The following is a 19,828-nucleotide window of genomic DNA, read 5'->3' on the forward strand; positions in this document are numbered from 1 at the left end:
TGGAGATATTTTTCTTCCTATCCTCAAACGATTATTTATTGTGTTTTTTTTTTTCCCTCATTTGTGGATTTCCAAAACGGTAGTGTGCCTAAGCTGCAAGGTTTTGTTCATAGAACCTTGTTTTTGAGCGGACTCTGTGGTTGTCTATGGAGTCACCGCCCGCCGCGGTAGCTAACGAGATTCCCGGGTTCAGAGCGCCCTCTTCCGTCAAGGGGTGAAGTGCAGTTGCTGTAAAGAAGCATTTCTTTTCTGTTTTGTACTTGGTTGAGCATGAAATCTTCTGTTCTAGTTTAGGGTTTTCTGCTCCGTGGGATCTTGCACTAAGTTTCTTCCTGTCGACACTTACACTCCCAGGACACCTGTATGCGCTTCTTTCTTCTTTGCCTTTTCTTTGCCAGGGACAGTGACTTCCGCTGGTTCCCAGCACCTTGATATGTCCTACCTTTCCTTTCTCTGTAGCCAAGACTGTTTCACTCTGGTCTGTCCCCATGTTTTCACACTGAAAATGGCATTTCTCTCTCTCTGTGAAGGTCTCTAGCTCCCTGCCTGCCACACAGCTCGCACAAAAAAAAAAAAAAAGTGGCTGGAATTTAATACTCTGTTTGTTTGTTTGTTTGTTTGTTTGTTTAATGGTGCTTTTAAGATTGCTGTGTTCTCTCTGCTTTCCAGTTAGTAGGATGACAGCTGTGTGTGTGTGTGTGTGTGTGTGTGTGTGTGTGCCCGTGTACAGACCAGGCTGGTGTGGACGTCTTGATTACCTCTCTCCACCTTGTATTTTGAGACAGCGCACTGTTTTTGGATACCCGGGGTGGTCCAAAAGGATGAGAGCCAGTGTCAGTGAGCAGCCCACCTTCAGAATCCACCTCCCACTCTTGGCATTACAGATAAAAGCTACTATTACTGGCTTGTACCCAGGTTCTGGGGACGTGACCTCAGGGTGATGCTGGCCCAGTACACACTTCACTCACTGAGCCGTGTTCCCAGCCCAGCAACATTGTTCTCATGTTGTTTTATTTGCTCCTCCATTTGACCTGAAGAATATTTTGGAGAATGTGTAGAGAGATTCAGATTTGAGGGACCATGGTTTCCCTCGGATGGAGCAGAGCTCTGATATCTGTGATCTAAGTGCTGAGTTTCCGTCTCTGTGTCTTACTGGTTCAAATCTTTCCACCTGGACCCATCCCCCTTCTCTTCTGTACTTCATACATTACTTTCTTTTCTGTAAGTTTTCTTCTTTTGGGATTCCCGTGGTTGATTTCAGGTGGTTTGGCAGCGTTCCCCTGGAACCAGTCTGTCTAAATTCAAATATGATGTGTGTGAGTAAGTTACTTATCCTGTAGACAGACGCCTTAGTTATCTTAGCTGTGAATGTAGGACTGGTAGTACTTACCCCGTGCGTTTGTGATAACACTGGAAGGGTTAATTCATGTGGAAAACCAGTCTGTGGTTCCATCTGTAAAATGCTAAGCATTACTTAATCTTACCTAATGACGTGTTATACCGCCTCTGTATTTTTGCTACACTTACATGGTGAATGACTCCTCCCCCTAAGTCAAATGTACGTTAAGAGCATGTAATTAATGTGTTTTGCTGTTGCAGTGTTAAAACACTCTGGTAAAAAGCAACATAAGGGCGAAAGGCTTTATTCTGGCTCCAGTAGAAGGGTGCAGTACATCATGGTGGGGAAGTCAAGGCAGCAGAGGCTTGAAGCCGCTGCGAACATCACACCAACAGCCCGGCACAGAGGGGGATGACTGCACACGGAGGTCCTCAGGTCTCTGACTCCATTTTATGCAGTGCAGGCACCCCATCTGTGGAGTGGCCCCGTATGCAGTTAAGATGGAGCTTGTCATATTAGTTAACCCAATCAAGACAGTTGTTTCTGGGCATGCCTAGTAGCTGGGTAATCCTCCCTCAGTGAGTCTCCAGGACAGACCCTGTAAAGTCAACAATGAGTTCCCACCATCACTAAGTGGAAGCCAAACCTTATGGCACTTCTTTCCACTTGGGTACCATCAGTTGCTTGGCTTTCTCCTTACTGCTGATGGCTTAATTAAATGACCAGGACAGCTGTAATTGTCACCCTCCTCCTCATTGGGAGCACAAAGAAGTAAAAGAACCCCGCCCCACCCCACCCCAGGCTCCCCGGAGCTCCCGGTTCTTTGTGGGGTACTGCTGAAGGAGGGGAAGAAATGCCTGATATTCCTCAGAGCCCCTCTCCCACAGTAAGAAGGAAAAGCCAGGTTCCAAAGAAGCTGAACTGAGAGCCAGATTTTTGTCTCCTGTGAGACATTCTTGCAGGTCTGGTTTTTCAGCTCCATTAGTCTAGATTAGATAGACCTAGTGGGTGGAGAAAGAGAGAATGGAGAGGTGGCCAGGGACCCGGAGACTTCAGGAGCTCATAAACAGCACTTCCAGTAGCAAAGATGATGGGGAATTTTCCTAGAATATTTTATTCTTCTTTCTTTTTTTATTTTATTTGTCCTTGCAATATTCTTATAGACATACTTTCTCCCCAGTTCATATATTTTTATCCCATTCTTTTTGAGAGGATAAAAATCCCATGGTTTAAAAGTGTCTGATTTACTAATTTGCATATAATTGAAAGATATCAAATTTTCCCCCTTGAAAAACTGATGTTATTAATATGCACGGTATAGTGTGTCTTACTGGATTTCGGACACTCATTTCCACATTTTGACATCTGTGAACCCTCGAGTTGCCTTACGGTCAGGCGTCTCTCCTGTGACCTTGTCTTTGCCCATGTATACCTCAGATTGGTCCTACCTGTCATCGCCACCGGCTGCTTATACTGTCACTCAAAGGTCTCAGGCTTTATCCATGTTCCCCACAGTGGCTCTTGATGAAAGAGACAGTCCTTGGTGTCAAACTGTTTATTATGGTTCATGGAGGAAAATGGGTGCATACCGCCTCCTCAAGGTAGACCAGAGATGAAATGCCTTTTACAGGAAGGAATGTCCAGGAAGGGAAGTTTATTGGCTAAACCCTCAAGGCCTCTCAATACTGCATTAGCATGGAGAACTCTGTTTTGGGTGATGTGACCATTGGTCATAGCCCTTTGTGGTCGTGTGTTCTGGGCCAGGAATCTTGGTAGGGAGCAGGGAGATTCCTACTGTCCTTGTTGTGCCAGGGAACTGTTAGTGGTCCTCCAAAACACACCCAGGACCCAGTCTGAAGCAACTCACAGCGGGGTCTTTATTCTATTCAAACTAGCTTGCCCTCACCCCTAACACACAACCGTCACGCAGGACTGTTTTGGTGATGGTGGGGGGAGCCCCAAATGTCTATGGGGCAAGGCTTTATAGTAAGCAGCAAGCAGGGAAGCATGTGCAAGCATCTCATTGGAAAGCTGCTGTGGCCTTTAACACAATTGGCTGGTGCTGGGAGTCATATCATAAACTTAACTTCTGCTCCCCTCTGCATTGGTAGTCGTTAGGCAAGGGGTGGGCTTGGTACCTGGGTGCAGGTTTCTTGAGGGAGTAACCTGGAAACATTGGTCTTGTTGAGGATTAACCTAGAGACTGGGGCTAGGCTCAGGTTTTGTTGGGGAGCAACTTGGAAACTAGTGCTAGGTACCAGCCTGTTAGTTTACCTGAGTTCAAACTTAAGTCAGGTTCTCTAAAATGAAGCCTGAACTTAAAAGATTTGGCCTCTCATCCTCAGAGGGTGCTGGGGTCTCTGAACCCACTCAACCTTACCAAGTTTCCTGGTGTGGTTCTGTGACTCACAGGAGAAGCTGGAAAATGTGGAGTGCAGTTTAAAGAAATACTGAGCTGAGGGTGTAGCTCCATCCTAGTGCTGGATAGAAGACCCTGGGTTCCATCCTTAGTAACACACAGAAGCTTCTGTCCCTCATGGTGGAGAGGGCATGGCAGAGCATCGTTCACTGTGATGCTCGCTGAACCAGAGCAGAGAGCAGCTGGAAGGTAGGGCCAGGCTGTAGCTTACACAGCTGTGGCCTACTTCAGCCAGTCAGGTTTATGTCTGTCTGTCTAGTTCAGTTTTACTTTTGAGATGGGGTTTCTTTGTATAGCCTTGTCTGTCCTGGAAATCACTGTATAGACCAGACTGGCCTCAGACTCAGGAATCTACCTGTCTCTCCCTCCCAAGTGCTGGGATTCAAGGTATGAACCACCATGCCTAGCCAGTCAGCCAGCCAGATTTAAGAGCCCTATAGCAACCCCCCTGCATCAGCACCAGTCAGGAGTGAGTGTTCAGAGCATGAGCCCGTGGGAGTGAATTCAGACTCCTGCTCCAGGGGCCTCACTCTTCCCAGCACCACCCCTGTGTCTTGTCTTTCAGACTCGGGCACTGTGTCATTTGCCACGCAGAAAAGTTAACTTTCTTCAGGTTTTTTTTAAATTAGATTTTAGGGGCTGGAGAGATGTCTCAGTGCTTCAGAGGACCCCAGTTTGGTTTCCAGCACCCACATGGCAGCTCACAACCACCTGTAACTCCAGCCTCAGGAGATCCAAAATCCTCTTCTGACCTCCCTGGGCACCAAACACTTACATGGTACTCAAACACACATGCAGGCAAACATCATACACATAAATTAAGAATAATTTTAAAATTAGTTTTTCGTTTTCTTAGTGTTTCTTTTCTACCTAGGATTATAGAACTATTCTTTTATATATTCTATAGTATATTTTTAAAATAAATCTTGTTCCTGTTGAAAACATTTTTTTCCAGTTATATCAAGGTAGAAATCTAATATTGCTTATCCACTGATTTGAAGTGCCATTTTTTTCATCTATAACGTCTCCTGAGAGCCCAGCAGTGGTGGTGCACGCCTTTAATCCTAGCACTTGGGAAGCAGAGGCAGGTGGATTTCTGAGTTCAAGGCCAGTCTGGTCTATAGAGTGAGTTCCAGGACAGCCAGGGCTACACAGAGAAACCCTGTCTCAAAAAACAAAAACAAAAACAAAAACAAAAAACTCCTGAGTAGAAAGGCCTGCTTATTGATTCTTCCTTTTCCATTGGTCAGTTACTTGATTCTTTTACTAACAGTAAAATGCTTAGCTACTCCAGCATTCTGATTGTGTCTGATATCACTCCAGAGGGGTAAAACCTCCCACAAAACCACAAAGATAGGTTTTGAAAGGGGGATTGTTCTTTTAAAAGTATGAACCATTGAAAATCATAGTACAAGGATATATCTTTGGTTTAATATCAAAAACAATATCTTAAAGAGGCCATGACAAAGAAAATTGAGAGATATTCCTATATTTTTGTTTAGGTTTTATTTGCAATTAGGTTTATGTGTGTGGGTGTGTGCATGTGAGTGCAGTTCCCTCAGAGGCCAGAGGGGGCATTGGAGTCCCCTGTAGTTGGAGTTACAGAGCTGCCTAACACTGGGGCTGTTACTTCCAGCCCCTTATAGTTTTATTGTATCTGGTCATGTTCCTTGTGGATTGATCCCTCTTCCCCTACCCCCCTACCCCCAGCTGCCAGTTTACTTTTTCTCATTAATCTTTCCAAAGAAATTTAGCAGTGATTATTTTCTGTGTATCGAATGTGCCAAACTTGTTTCATCTGGTTCTACTTTGTCCTGTGGTTTCCTCAGTCTTCCCACTCATGACGTCTCTCTGTGCATTATTTTCTTTTATATCCTTTAACAACATTTTAAAAAAGATTTATTTATTTTATGTATATGAATACACTGTCGCTGTCTTCAGACGCACCAGAAGAGGGCATTGGATCCCATTAACACATGGTGGTGAGCCACCATAGGGTTGCTGGGAATTGAACTCAGGACCTCTGGAAGAGCAGTCAATGCTCTTAACTGCTGAGTCATCTCAACATTTTTAAAACCTTGTTGTCTCCTCCTCCTCTTCTTCCTCCTCCTCCCCTTCCTCCTCTTCTTCCTTTTCCTCCTCCTCTTCCTCTTCCCGTTCCACTTCCTCCTCCTCCTCCCCACACCACGCTCTTTTCTTCTCTTTGGTTTTTCAGGACAGTGTTTCTCTGTGTGTACCTCTTGCTGTCCTAGAATTCGCTTTGTTTAGCAGGCTGGCCTTGAACTTAAAGTCCTGGAATTAAAGCCATGTGCCATGCCATCACATCGGCTGGTGTTTTGATATTTCTATTAGATTTTTCTTACTTGGCATTAGTTTCAATGCTATGTCCTTCCGTTGGGTTTTTGGTTTTGTGTTTTGTCACTTGGATTAGTTTCCTGTTCCTGGTTTGATACGTTACTGAAAACCTGGTGGCCTAAAACACCACAGTTGACTGTCACATAGCTGTGGAAGTCAGACACTTGAAATCCGTTTCACTGGGCTGCAGCCAGAGTGTGGACAGGCGCATGTGCCTTTAAGGAACAGAAGGGAGGCTCAATTTCCTTACTCTTAGTCTTCAGGGTCCGATTAGCTTTGGTCCCACCTTCCATTGGTTTACCCTGTCCTTACAGCATTATGTCAGGCACAGAGTCTCCCTGCACAGTCCACTCTGGCCTGCCGCTCTCCATCACCTCACTCAGTGCCAGGATGCCAGGTGCCTGCCCCCATGCCCCTCCTCCTCTCCTTCCTCCTATTCGTCTTCCCCCTCCTGCTCCCCGTTTCTTCCTTTCTGCCTGGTGTGTATGTGTGTTTGTGTGTGCGTGTTCATACCCATGCACGTGGAGGCCAGAGTCCCTCAATCCTTCCCGCCTTGTCTTTTAGTCAGAGTCTCACTGAACCTGGAGCTCACTGATTCAGCTAGACAGACAGATGAATGGCAGAGATCTGCCCATCTCCTGCCCACGCCTACCTGGTGCTGTGGTCACAGATGCATTCACCTGGCTTTTTCATAGGTGCTGGGGCTCCGGACAGAGGCTCTCAAGGTTTCACAGCAAGCACATTCCTGAGCTTTCTTCGCCCCACCTCTCACTCCCAATTTCACCTTTCTTAAACACTAATCCTATCAGCTGATTTCTAAAGATCCTTGTTATTCCACTGAGCCTGGCGGATAATCCAGACTAGTCTCTCTGGATCAGTCATCCCACCAAGGCCTTGCTGGTCCAGCAGCCATCAGTCCCAGGATCTGGGATCTGACATCTGTGGGGGTCCATCCATCTGATCTTGCTTTGCCTTGTAGACAGAAAGAAAGCGACTGCCTTCATGGTCATCTCTCTGGATGCAGTTTACCAAGCTTCTGTTATCTTGTCTTGTTTTTCTATTGTCTTCGGGCAGCTTGGTATTTGATTTATTCGCTGAGAGTTCCTGCCAGTTACGACCCTTTCCCACTTTCATTGCAGTATTTGTACCTCATTGTTTTTGGTCTAGAATGTCCTGACTAATGGACAAATAACATCCTGGAGACCAGACATCCTTGTATTGTTGGTAACTTTATAAGAAACTGCTTAATTATTTTACCAATTATTATTTAGCATGGTAAATTCTCATAAACATGACTAAACTAAAGGGCTTCTGAGAAGTTGAGTCCTTGTAAACCAGGATTTTAAGTCAGGAGTATATTTATGAATGTGAAAGTAACCACGTGGTCTCTTTTATCTACTAATAGCATCTCCAATAATGATCATGTATTCTGAGAATAACTTTTTCTTGGTCATGATGGTTTGTTTTGTGAACTACTACTCACCTCTGTTTGCTGATATATACATAAAATTTTACATAAAAACAAACCTGGGTGTGGTGACACACACCTTTAATCCCAGCACTTAGAAGGCAGAAGCAGGTAGATCTCTATGAGTCTAGCCTGGTCTATGCATTGAGATCCTATCTCAAAAATATCAAAATAAATAAATTAAATTAAAATTTTGTATGTCCGAGTGTTTACCAGAATGTATGTATTGTACCATGCATGTTCCTGGTGTGCACGGACATTAGGAGAGGGTGTTGGATTCCCTAGGACAGAAGTTAGAGATGCGTGTGAGGCACCGTGTGTGGATGTTGGGAATCGAACCTAGGAACTCTGCAGGACCACCAACTGCTCTTAACTCCCGAGCCATCTCTCCAGGCCCTATTTGCTGTTTTTTTGTTTTTTTTTTTTTTTTTTTTTTACTTTTCTTCTGTGTGTACTTTAACAAGTGAATTTGGCATAGACAGTTTGGTGTTTGGCTTGCGGTCCTCTGTACAGCTTAGGAGTTGTGAATCAACACCGAGAGAGTTGGAAAGCTTTCTACTTCTTGTGTGATCTCAAACTGGTGGCATAGTACTGTTCAGACTGGCATTATTGACCAGGGATGTAGCTTGGTAGCAGGATGAGTACTAGCACATGTGAGTCTCAGATTGAACCCTAGTACCACAAAAACACAGCAAGCAAGAACATTAGTCCTAGCATTAAATATCATTTGCAGTTTGAAGTGTCCAGAGACCCCGGTCTCTTGGGCCATTAATCTCCACCACCGTCTTCCGCTTACCCGGGAATGGGGTTGTGTCCCGCAGACCCGAGCTTCTTCCCTACCTGCTCTGCCTTGCAGCATCTGAAGTGAGGTTCTGACTTGTGAAGCAGGTTTTCTCTCATTGTAAACATGCTTAACCCAAACCAACTCAGCTTCATTCACAGGAACCAGTCAGGCCAGGGTTTGCTCCACATAGCCCTGCTTCCCGTGGGCCTTTCTTTGGGGTGTCTTTTAAACTTTAATCACTGCAGTGCTCCACTGTAACTGCTTAGCCTTCCAGCGGTGATATTTCCTGTCTAGGGACAGCCATCACTGAAGTCACCTCCGGTATCAGGATTTCCAGGAAGTGCTCAGGTAGCTGTGCCTCGGGGACAAATCCTACGTGGCTGTGCCTTTGGATCGAGGACCCTGAAACTGAGCAGATTTTGAGACCATGATGTGGGGAAATGCAAGTCAGGGGAAGCCACAGGAGTCACAGAAGGCCGGGTTGCTTGCAATGGCAGTTTTCAGTTCCTCAGAGTGACTCTTCCCTCTCTTCAGAATTTCAAACCGATACTTATTTTGTCCAAATGATCTTCAAAGCCCAGGGCAATGACTTCTAACTTAAACCTAGTAAACCAAGGGGGTCGTCGGTGTCTAACCTAAACATTTTAAGACGGTTCTGGCTGGACATCTCTGGTTCCTAAATCCTCATCAGAACTCATTTGCTTGAGCAGGAACACGGTGTTTCTTGAAAACTGCTGCCTCTGGCTTCTGAATCAAAATACTGCTGAATTCACCCTATGTAAATGCTCTTCCTAGGAAATATTTCAATGCAAAGTTAGTGGTTTTGTGTTTTGCTTTGTTTTGTTTTCTCCATACAGTGTAAATTCAGTTCTCTCTTTCCCCTCTGCAGCAAAACAGACCATCGCTAATATTTCGGTATATAATGATACCTGCCTGAGATGGAGCAGCCTCAAGACAGCTGATGCACTAGAGATGTACTTAGTAAGTTTTTCTAAAATTCACCTAACTTGCAGATATGTGCACTGCGTGGAAGGTCTAAAACATCTAGGGGCTGGAGAGATGGTTCAGCTGTTAAGAGATGGCTCAGCTGCTCCTTCAGAGGACCCAGGTTCAACACCCAGCACTCTCCTGGCAGCTCCCCACCATCTGTAACTCCATTTCCAGGAAATTCAATGCCCTTTTCTGACCTCTGTGGGCAGCAGCCATGTATACATCCACATACATACATGCAGGCAAAACACTTGTATACAAAATAAAATAAATCTAAAAAACATTTTTTTTAAAAAAAACATATGACTAAAAACTATGTTTGTAGCTGCTGTTGGCAGAGATGTGTCATGATGACTGGCTAAGAAGCATGGGGGCAGCCACTTCTGCTGTTTGCCAGAGGACAGACTACTCAGGAGTGGTGAGAAAGTGTGGAATTTTCTAGAGTTGTGTATCTTGGTGCAGAGTCAATACGTAGGCAGAGTCTCTGGTAGGAGTGCAGTGACCTTTGGTCACACCGGTATCTCTGCAGAGACCAGACTTTGTGTGTGTGTGTGTTGCCTGGACAGTCACAGAGAATCTGTGAAGATCGATGACCACTGAAGGAAGGGAGATCATGGGGAAAGAGGGGACTTCTCTTCAGTTATTGGATGTTACAAAAAAGGAGTACCCTAGTCAGTGGTTCCTGGTTCAGATTCCAAATTTTCTCTCTAGGAGAACATTCCTGGCTCCTGTCATTTTGCTAGTTGGCTTCCATGCTATAAATGCATGGGATAAAAAAGACCAACCAGCTATGTAGGGCCCCTGAGTGTTGCTCTTCTATCTTATTTTCTTTCTTTTTTAAAAAAAAAATATTTTATTTTGCACTTACAAACTTCTGTTTTTAAAAAAAGATGTATTAATTATTATAGATAAGTATAGCTGTTTTCAGATGCACCAGAAGAGGGCGTCAGATCTCATTACAGGTGGTTGTGAGCCACCATGTGGTTGCTGGGATTTGAACTCAGGACCTTCAAGAAGAGCAGTCAGTGTTCTTACCCTCTGAGCCATCTTGCCATCTATTTGAGATGGTTTCACTATGCATTCTAGGTTGGCCTTGGGCTTTCTATGTGGCCAGCCTGACGTAAATCACTCAGGCCTAAAGGGGACAGCTCAGAGCTTCAGAGAGTCTGCTGTTCTTGCTGAGGACCTAGTTTGGTTCCCAGTCCCCTCACCTCCACCCAGCCCCTCACACTGGCCTGGAATCCTCTCTCCAGGGGATTCAATGTCCTCTTTTGGCCTCTGTAGACATCTGCACACAGGTGCACATACTCACTCTCTACACACATAAATAAAATATAAAAATTTTAAAAAAAATCAAGATGCCCAGGGGCTGAGATTATAGTTATATAATCATCTATTTGTGTGTGTTTTATTATAAGTATATGTATTATCCTCATGGTATTATAATCACCATATGTACAAAACATGTATAATGTTGAAATTTTACTATTAGCTTATTGTTGCATTTACTTCTTGAAAAAAAAAAAACTTTATAGCGAGGGGGAAGATGGGGAAAGGAAGAGAACCCTGGAAAAAGTGTAGGTCTCAAGGCATTCAGAATGTTTCACCCTGTGAACTTTTCATCTTTCAGTTCCACATTTGGGGCCAGAGATGGTATCAGAAGGCATTTGTCCAGGAAATGGTCTTCAATACAACCAGCAGCAGCCAGGACCCTGAGATATGCCTGGACCTGCATCAAGGCACCAGCTACAATATTAGCCTTCAGGCTCTGTCTTCGGCACTTCCTGTGGTCATCTACCTGACAACCCAGATCACAGGTAAATCTTGAATAACAGCATTTGAGGTAATAGCATTGTTGATAAGGTGCAGATAGGGAACACTGTTGCTTTCTGTCATGGTAAAGGAAGCCTGCTGGAGAGAAGGGAGGAAGCACATGGAATCGGAGAATGGGAGAGAGCTGCAGAGAGGTTGGCAGCTGTCCAGCAGTGTTTCCTTATCTGAAACAAAATGTCAATTAAATTTAAATAGTGTAAGCCTGTGAGTTAAGTCCCTTCTGGGTGTTTGAAACATTTAAAATGTTCCAGCCAGGCATGGTGTTTCATGCCTGTAATCATAGTGTTTGGGAGGTGAAGACAAGATTAGGAGGAGTTCATAGCAAGTTTGAGGTCAGCCCGGGCCAAATCCCCCAGATAAATCAAACAGCAGCAGCAGCAGCAGCAGCAACAGCAGCAACAGCAGCAGCAGCAGCAGCAGCAGCAGCAGCAGCAGCAGCAGCAGCAACAGCAGCAGCAGCAGCAACAGCAGCAGCAGCAGCAGCAGCAACAGCAAGCAACAGTAACGACAAACACGTCAAGCATTTCATACCTAAAAAAGAGTTTTCTCATTACTCGTCTCTAGTAACACATTAAACTAGCGTTCTAAGGGTAGTGAAATGGCTCAGTGGGCAAATTGCTTGCTGTACAAACAAGTGTTGGGGTCCTGTGGTCTGTTACTTGGCACTTACATAAAAAGGTGTGTAACTCAGTGTTGGGGTCAGAGACGGGCAGACTCCAAGGCTCGCTGGGCTCACTGAATTGGTGAGCTCTAGGCTCAGTTGAAAATCCTTGTCTCTGTGTTTTTGGTTGGCTCAATTATTTCTATGGCTCCTTCCTCTGCCTCCCTCTCTTCCTTTGCATTATCTTTCTGCCTAGGTAGTATCTCTGACCTCATGGCTATAACTAATGGCTTCTTAATACTGACAGTCCCCAGATCTGTACCTTTAAGCCCAACCTCTTTGGATTCAAACTTATCTACCTGCCTTCTAAACATACACCTTTGACCATACTAGACAAATTAAACAGAATTTTAAAATTTGCGCCTCTTTTCTTACTTCTAAATGCATGAAAATTATGTCAATTTTCTTAACTCAGTTCCTGGAATTCTCCTGATTAGCTGGCCAAGCCAAGAGTCTTAATTGTCTATCTGATTCCTAAATTTCTAATCAGTTAAACCCTGTTGATTTCAATCAAATATTTCTGTCTTTGTCTTCAACTCTACAGACTCGATCCTAGCAGGAACTGCTTGCTTGGACTCCTGCAGTAGATTTCTGGGTTTGTTTGTTTGTTTGCTTGCTTATTGCTGATGTTTATTTCATGGCACTCTATACCCTTGGGTTGGCCTCATACTCTCTCTCTCTCTGTAGCCCAGGTTGGCTTCATTAGTGTGATCCATCCTCTTCCCTCAGCCTCCCTGGACCACCTTCTTGAATTCACTTCCTCCTCATCTTCTTTCTCACCAGGCACCAGCTGTCTCTCCCTCACCTTCTTGCTTTTTCTTAAAGAGGTCAGACTTGTCCCAATGAAGGCTTTTCCATTTGCTATCACCTCTTTCTGGGATAACCTCTGTCTGTGGTTTCCTGTGAGTATTTGGAAGTGTGATTGTTACACCATGTCTTATTCTGCTCCCTGTTGCTACAACCGACCACATATTTACAAAGAATAGCTTTTGGATGTTGGGAAGCCTGTGGACTGGGAGGGCAGCATTGGGTTAGCATTTTCCTGCTCAGCCATGGCCTGACAGAGGGTATCACATGGTAGACAGAGCAAGTGTAACAAAAAGTTGGGTTTTATTCAAACCAACTCCCCTGATAACCCATGAATGGATTAACCCATCATAATGACAAGGTTCTCATGACTGTGCCACCTCCCAAAAGTTCTGCTTCTCAAATAACCATAATATACAGCTTTGGAATAGCTTCTTGAACATGCTATCTGGAAGATCTGTCTAAAACAATCATGCCCTTAGAGGGGCTTCACCTGAGCATCCTTTCCTAAACACCCCCATGCCCCACTCCCTACGCTATTACTTTATTTTAAGGATTTGTCTTAGTCAGGGTTTCTATTCCTGCACAAACATCATGACCAAGAAGCAAGTTGGGGAGGAAAGGGTTTATTTGGCTTACACTTCCATGCTGCTGTTCATCACCAAAGGAAGTCAGGACTGGAACTCAGACAGGTCAGGGAGCAGGAGCTGATACAGAGGCCATGGAGGGATGTTCTTTACTGGCTTGCCTCCCCTGGCTTGCTCAGCCTACTCTCTTATAGAACCCAAGACTACCAGCCCAGGGATGGTCCCACCCACAAGGGGCCTTTTCCCCTTGATCACTAATTGAGAAAATGCCTTACAGTTGGATCTCATGGAGGCATTTCCTCAACTGAAGCTCCTTTCTCTGTGATAACTCCAGCTGTGCCAAGTTGACACAAAAATAGCCAGTACAATTGACCCCTTGTCAACTTGACACACAAACACATCACTAGTAAGCCTCAACCCTTACATTCTTATTCATCTCCAAGATCTAAATAACTTTAAAAGTCCCACAGTCTTTACATATTCTTAAAATTTCAATCTCTTTAAAATATCCATCTCTTTTAAAATCCAAAGTCTTTTTACAATTAAAAGTCTCTTAACTGTGGGCTCCACTAAAACAGTTTCTTCCTTCAAGAGGGAAAATATCAGGGCACAGTCACAATCAAAGCAAAAATCAATCTCCAACCGTCCAACGTCTGGGATCCAACTCACGATCTTCTGGACTCCTCCAAGGGCTTGGGTCACTTCTCCAGCCATGCCCTTTGTAGCACACACGTCGTCCTCTGGGCTCCAGATGCCTGTACTCCACTGCTGCTTCTGCTCTTGGTGGTCATCTCGTGGTACTGGCATCTCCAAAACACTGCGTGACCCCTTCAGTCCTGGGCCTTCAATTACAACTGGGGCTGCACCTTCACCAATGGCCTTCCATGGCCTCTCACAGTGCCGAGCCTGAGCTGCTGTGTGACCCCTTCATGCCTTCAAAACCAGTACCACCTGGGTGACCCTTACACATTACCAAGTCCCACTGCAGAAGGAGTACAACCTTGCCTATCTCTGGAACACAGCCTCTTTGTGCTTTCAGAAAACACTTCCCAGAAGATGTCACCTCAACGATGCTGGTCTCTTCTTAATCACCGCTAATTTCTTAGCTCCAGCTAACCAGCATCAATAGTCCCAGTAATGCAAAGTTTTTGCTTTAGTAGTTCTGGTATCTTGTTAATCACAGCTGATTCTTCAGCCCCAGCTAACCAGAACTACAAAATCTTCACAATAAAAACAGCAATGGCCCTGAAGAGAGTCTTTAATTTTCCCTCTGAAATTTCACAACCCAGGCCTCCATTCTCTGCACTGTTCTCAACATTATCTTCCAAGCTCCTACACAGAATTCGACAGAGCTCTTAACACCGAATGGGTCTTCTGGCCCAAAGTTCCAAAGTCCTTCCACAATCCTCCCCAAAACATGGTCAGGTTGTCACAGGAATACCCCACTCTGCTGGTACCAATTTGTCTTAGTCAGGGTTTCTATTCCTGCACAAACATCATGACCGAGAAGCAAGTTGGGGAGGAAAGGGTTTATTTGGCTTACACTTCCATGCTGCTGTTCATCACCAAAGGAAGTCAGGACTGGAACTCAGACAGGTCAGGGAGCAGGAGCTGATACAGAGGCCATGGAGGGATGTTCTTTACTGGCTTGCCTCCCCTGGCTTGCTCAGCCTACTCTCTTATAGAACCCAAGACTACCAGCCCAGGGATGGTCCCACCCACAAGGGGCCTTTCCCCCTTGATCACTAATTGAGAAAATGCCTTACAGTTGGATCTCATGGAGGCATTTCCTCAACTGAAGCTCCTTTCTCTGTGATAACTCCAGCTGTGTCAAGTTGACACAAAAATAGCCAGTACACCCATCATAATGACAAGGTTCTCATGACTGTGCCACCTCCCAAAAGTTCTGCTTCTCAAATAACCATAATATACAGCTTTGGAATAGCTTCTTGAACATGCTATCTGGAAGATCTGTCTAAAACAATCATGCCCTTAGAGGGGCTTCACCTGAGCATCCTTTCCTAAACACCCCCATGCCCCACTCCCTACGCTATTACTTTATTTTAAGGATTTGTTTACTTTTCTAAATGGCTGTTTTGTCTGCATATATATCTGCACCCCAGAAGAGAGCCTCAGATCCCATGACACTCTAGTTATAGATGGTTGTGAGCCACCATGTGGTTGCTGGGAACTGAACTCAGAACCTCTAGAAGACCAGCCAGTGCTCTTAACCGTTGAGCCCTCTCTCCAGCCCCTACCCTATTCCTCTCTATCACTCACCCTCTTTGACTTCTTCATACAACTTGGATTTTTGATTTTAAAAATTGTTTATTATCTTTCTTCCCCTGTAAACTAGGACCTCTTTGAAAGCATTTTCCTTAGTCTGTTCTATATTGAATCCCTCAACAAATGCTCATGACATTTAGCACAATAAGTCCACGTTTCTTTTTTTTTTTGATTTTTAATATTTTTATTACATATTTTCCTCAATTACATTTCCAATGCTATCCCAAAAGTCCCCCATAGCGCCCCCCACTTCCCTACCCACCCATTCCCATTCTTTTGGCCCTGGCATTCCCCTATATTGGGGCATATAAAGTTTGCAAGTCCAATGGGCCTCTCTTTCCATTGATGGCCGACTAGGCCATCTTTCGATACATATGCAGCTAGAGACAAGAGCTCCGGGGTTCTGGTTAGTACATCATGTTGTTCCAACAATAGGGTTGCAGATCCCTTTAGCTCCTTGGGTACTTTCTCTAGCTTCTCCATTGGGAGCCCTGTGATACATCCAATAGCTGACTGTGAACATCCACTCCTGTGTTTGCTAGGCCCCAGCATCGTCTCACAAGAGACAGCTATATTTGGGTCCTTTCAGCAAAATCTTGCTAGTGTATGCAATGGTGTCAGCGTTTAGAAGCTGATTATGGGACGGATCCCTGGATACGGCAGTCTCTAAATGGTCCATCCTTTCATCACAGCTACGAACTTTGTCTCTGTAACTCCTTCCCTGGGTGTTTTGTTCCCAATTCTAAGAAGGTGCACAGTGTCCACACTTTGGTCTTCATTCTTCTTGAGTTTCATGCGTTTATCAAATTGTATCTTATATCTTGGGTATCCTAAGTTTTGGGCTAATATCCACTTATCAATGAATACATATTGTGTGAGTTCTTTTGTGATTGTGTTACTTCACTCAAGATGATGCCCTCCAGGTCCATCCATTTGGCTAGGAATTTCATAAATTCATTCTTTTTAATAGCTGAGTAGTACTCCATTGTGTAAATGTACCATAATTTCTGTATCCATTCCTCTGTTGAGGGACATCTGGGTTCTTTCCAGCTTCTGGCTATTATAAATAGGGCTGCTATGAACATAGTGGAGCATGTGTCCTTTTTACCGGTTGGGACATCTTCTGGATATATGCCCAGGAGAGGTATTGCTGGATCCTCCGGTAGTACTATGTCCAATTTTCTGAGGAACCGCCAGACTGATTTCCAGAGTGGTTGTACAAGCTTGCAATCCCACCAACAATGGAGGAGTGTTCCTCTTTCTCCACATCCTCGCCAGCATCTGCTGTCACCTGAATTTTTGATCTTAGCCATTCTGACTGGTGTGAGGTGGAATCTCAGGGTTGTTTTGATTTGCATATCCCTGATGATTAAGGATGTTGAACATTTTTTCAGGTGTTTCTCTGCCATTCGGTATTCCTCAGGTGAGAATTCTTTGTTCAGTTCTGAGCCCCATTTTTTAATGGGGTTATTTGACTTTCTGGAGTCCACCTTCTTGAGTTCTTTATATATATTGGATATTAGTCCCTTATCTGATTTAGGATAGGTGAAGATCCTTTCCCAATCTGTTGGTGGTTTTTTTTGTCTTATTGATGGTGTCTTTAGCCTTGCAGAAGCTTTGTAGTTTCATGAGGTCCCACTTGTCAATTCTCGATCTTACAGCACAAGCCATTACTGTTCTATTCAGGAATTTTTCCCCTGTGCCCATATCTTCAAGGCTTTTCCCCGCTTTCTCCTCTATAAGTTTCAGTGTCTCTGGTTTTATGTGAAGTTCCTTGATCCACTTAGACTTGACCTTAGTACAAGGAGATAGGAATGGATCGATTCGCATTCTTCTACATGTTAACAACCAGTTGTGCCAGCACCATTTGTTGAAAATGCTGTCTTTCTTCCACTGGATGTTTTTAGCTCCCTTGTCGAAGATCAAGTGACCATAGGTGAAATCCACGTTTCTTAATAATAGCTAGGGAGTCATTGATGCTGAAGAGATAGGTTTTTTTTTTTTTTTTGTATTAAGGGAATCTCTGAGTACTTTGTGCCAGAGACAAGTGCTGTCCAATCCAACGTTTATAAAGCAATGCGTATAGAGACTGTCCAGTTGCCTATTCTTTGGTCCGTGTCATACTTGAGTGAGTTGTACTGCTTTAAAAACATATTTACTACATTTTATTACTTTTATTTTCTGCATGTAGAGCAGGATGGGGCGGTTAGCTATTGGATATCTGTGTAAGTCAGAGGACAATTTATAATAGGTATTGAGGTTTTGAGGCTAAACACAGCCCCAAGTCACTCAAGTGTCCTGTGTCTGCGCTCATGGCCACCAGGGGGCACTGCTGAGCTGTTCAAGTTCTCTTGGACAGTGAAGGCCTTTAAGTGCTTTGAGGCCATGCCTGCTATTCAAACTTGCTTTAGAGCAGCAGTTCTCAACCTTCCTAATGCTGGGACCCTATAACACAGTTCCTCATGGTGTGGAGACTTCCAACCATACAATTATTTCATTGATACTTCAGAACTGTAATTTTGCTACTGTTACGAATTGTAATGTAAATGTCTGATATGCAGAGTATCTGATATGTGACCCCCAAAGGGGCCGCAACCTGCACACTGAGAACCTCTACTTTAGAGACTTGGCAGTATGAAAATTCAAATTGGTGAGACTTTATTAAAGAGTTGAGAAAGAAAAAAAAAAACCCTTGCGTCCCATAAAAGTAAGAGAAAAGAGAACCTGGTTTGTGGATGTGAGGATATCCCAGATGTTCGTGGCATTGTTTCAGTAAAAAGAGGAACTTCAGATGTTACCAGAAATGTTGAGTTAAGGATTTGGATCTGGAAAACACAGCGGATGCTTTCCTGGAAGAAAAGCGGGTGGAATTTCCCTTCTGTGAGCCTCCTATTAAATTAAATCTTACTGATGGGAACGGGATGAAAACAAGAGCTTTAAATATATTGCTGACCTCAGAGGAGCTGCTGAGGAATGGAGAGGGACAGAGGCAAGTGCTTTAGGAGGCAGGAGAAGGTGTTGGCTGGAGGCTGGGACAAGTCTCAGGCTTGTGGCTCATGTGTAGCCTAAGCAGGCTCATTGAACTGAGTTCTTTAGAACAGGCTCATTCATGCCCCACTTTAGGGAAGGAAGGAGAACAAAAAAGCGTTCACTGTCTTTGGTGTAGACCCCTAAGAGGCAGAAGGAGCACTCTCACACTGACTGTACTGTTTTCTCGTTGAGTTATAAGCAAATTTCATTTTCATAGGGACAACACAGGAAATCAGAGAAAGCTAAAGGGGTAGGGGTGGGTGTTGGTGGTGGGGTGGATGCTGGTGGTGGGGTGAATGCAAGGTCGGGATGGATGCTAGGGTTGGGGGTGGATGCTGGGGTGGGGGTGGAGAACAGAAATACGTGTGCGTGTGAATGTGATGATAAAGTCCACCAGTTGTTCCCCAGGCCGTGGCTATTGTTTGAAAAATGGTAGAGGGAAAAGGGGGGAAAGGATGGAAGTCATTTCTATATTTGACTTCAGTACCAGTGCCAGCAACTAGCATAGGAAATTTCCCATCTCTGGTTGCCTTCATACTAAGAAAAGAGAAGGCGCTTTTTCAGATGGGTAGGAAGGCAGCCAGGACCACTGCTCTCCCTGATCCTGTCTCTCTCACCTCTTTACTGTCAGCCGGTGGCTCTGGGGAGCATCATGAGGGACCAGTTCTCCTGAGGTTTCCCCTCCAGACTTATGTTCCATTTGTGGGTGATTGCTAACTCTTGAAGGGTTCTGTACCAGTGTGTTCTGTAGCCTTGGCGAGGAAGGAGCCTATTCCTCTTAGCTGGTCACAGGGCACTGGGATGATCTTGGAAAGTCCCTCTGGTGTCTGGGGTGGGGGCTGAAGTCGCATCAGAGGTTTTGGAGAAGGATTGACCCCTGGCCTGTTTTCCTTTCAAAGTCTTTGGTAGTCTAAGGTCTTTGGTTCCTTGGGTCAGGCTGGGAGTGAGCATGTTTGGTGTCCCATGTTTCTGCCACCCACACATTTTCCCACTCCCAGAAACATCGGTCTACCTTTTAATCTCATGTTCCTGTTTAAATGGCTCAGTAGACACCTGTTAGCATCTCTCTGCTTCACCCACTAACACCATTCAGTTCCCATAAGGCTTCTTCACTGAGGTAGGGTGACTCACGGTGGAAGGAAATGGGCTGGCTGCTGGGGTCAGCTTGTATACACTTTAACTTTATAAAATGTGCATAGGAAGGCTTCCTTAGATCAGAATCCTAAAAAAAAACAGAATCATTGTGATTGATGTATTTAATAATACCTA

At 44.6% G+C, this 19,828-nt stretch overlaps 1 protein-coding gene across 2 annotated transcripts in view; it reads left to right on the forward strand.

Moving 5' to 3' along the window:
* The window catches only part of Susd1 (sushi domain containing 1), a 130,259-nt gene that overhangs the window by 84,787 nt on the left and 25,644 nt on the right, over positions 1 to 19,828 (forward strand). For both annotated transcript variants that reach the window (XM_029476668.2, XM_021160589.3), the window contains exons 11-12: positions 9,255 to 9,346; positions 10,986 to 11,172. In XM_029476668.2, coding sequence (XP_029332528.1) covers positions 9,255 to 9,346; positions 10,986 to 11,172 — 279 coding nt within the window. The remainder of the gene's footprint in view (positions 1 to 9,254; positions 9,347 to 10,985; positions 11,173 to 19,828) is intronic.

The sequence above is a fragment of the Mus caroli genome, unplaced genomic scaffold (assembly GCF_978045245.1).
Source record: "Mus caroli unplaced genomic scaffold, Mus_caroli_1 scaffold_6, whole genome shotgun sequence".
NCBI classification, from domain to species: Eukaryota; Metazoa; Chordata; class Mammalia; order Rodentia; family Muridae; genus Mus; species Mus caroli.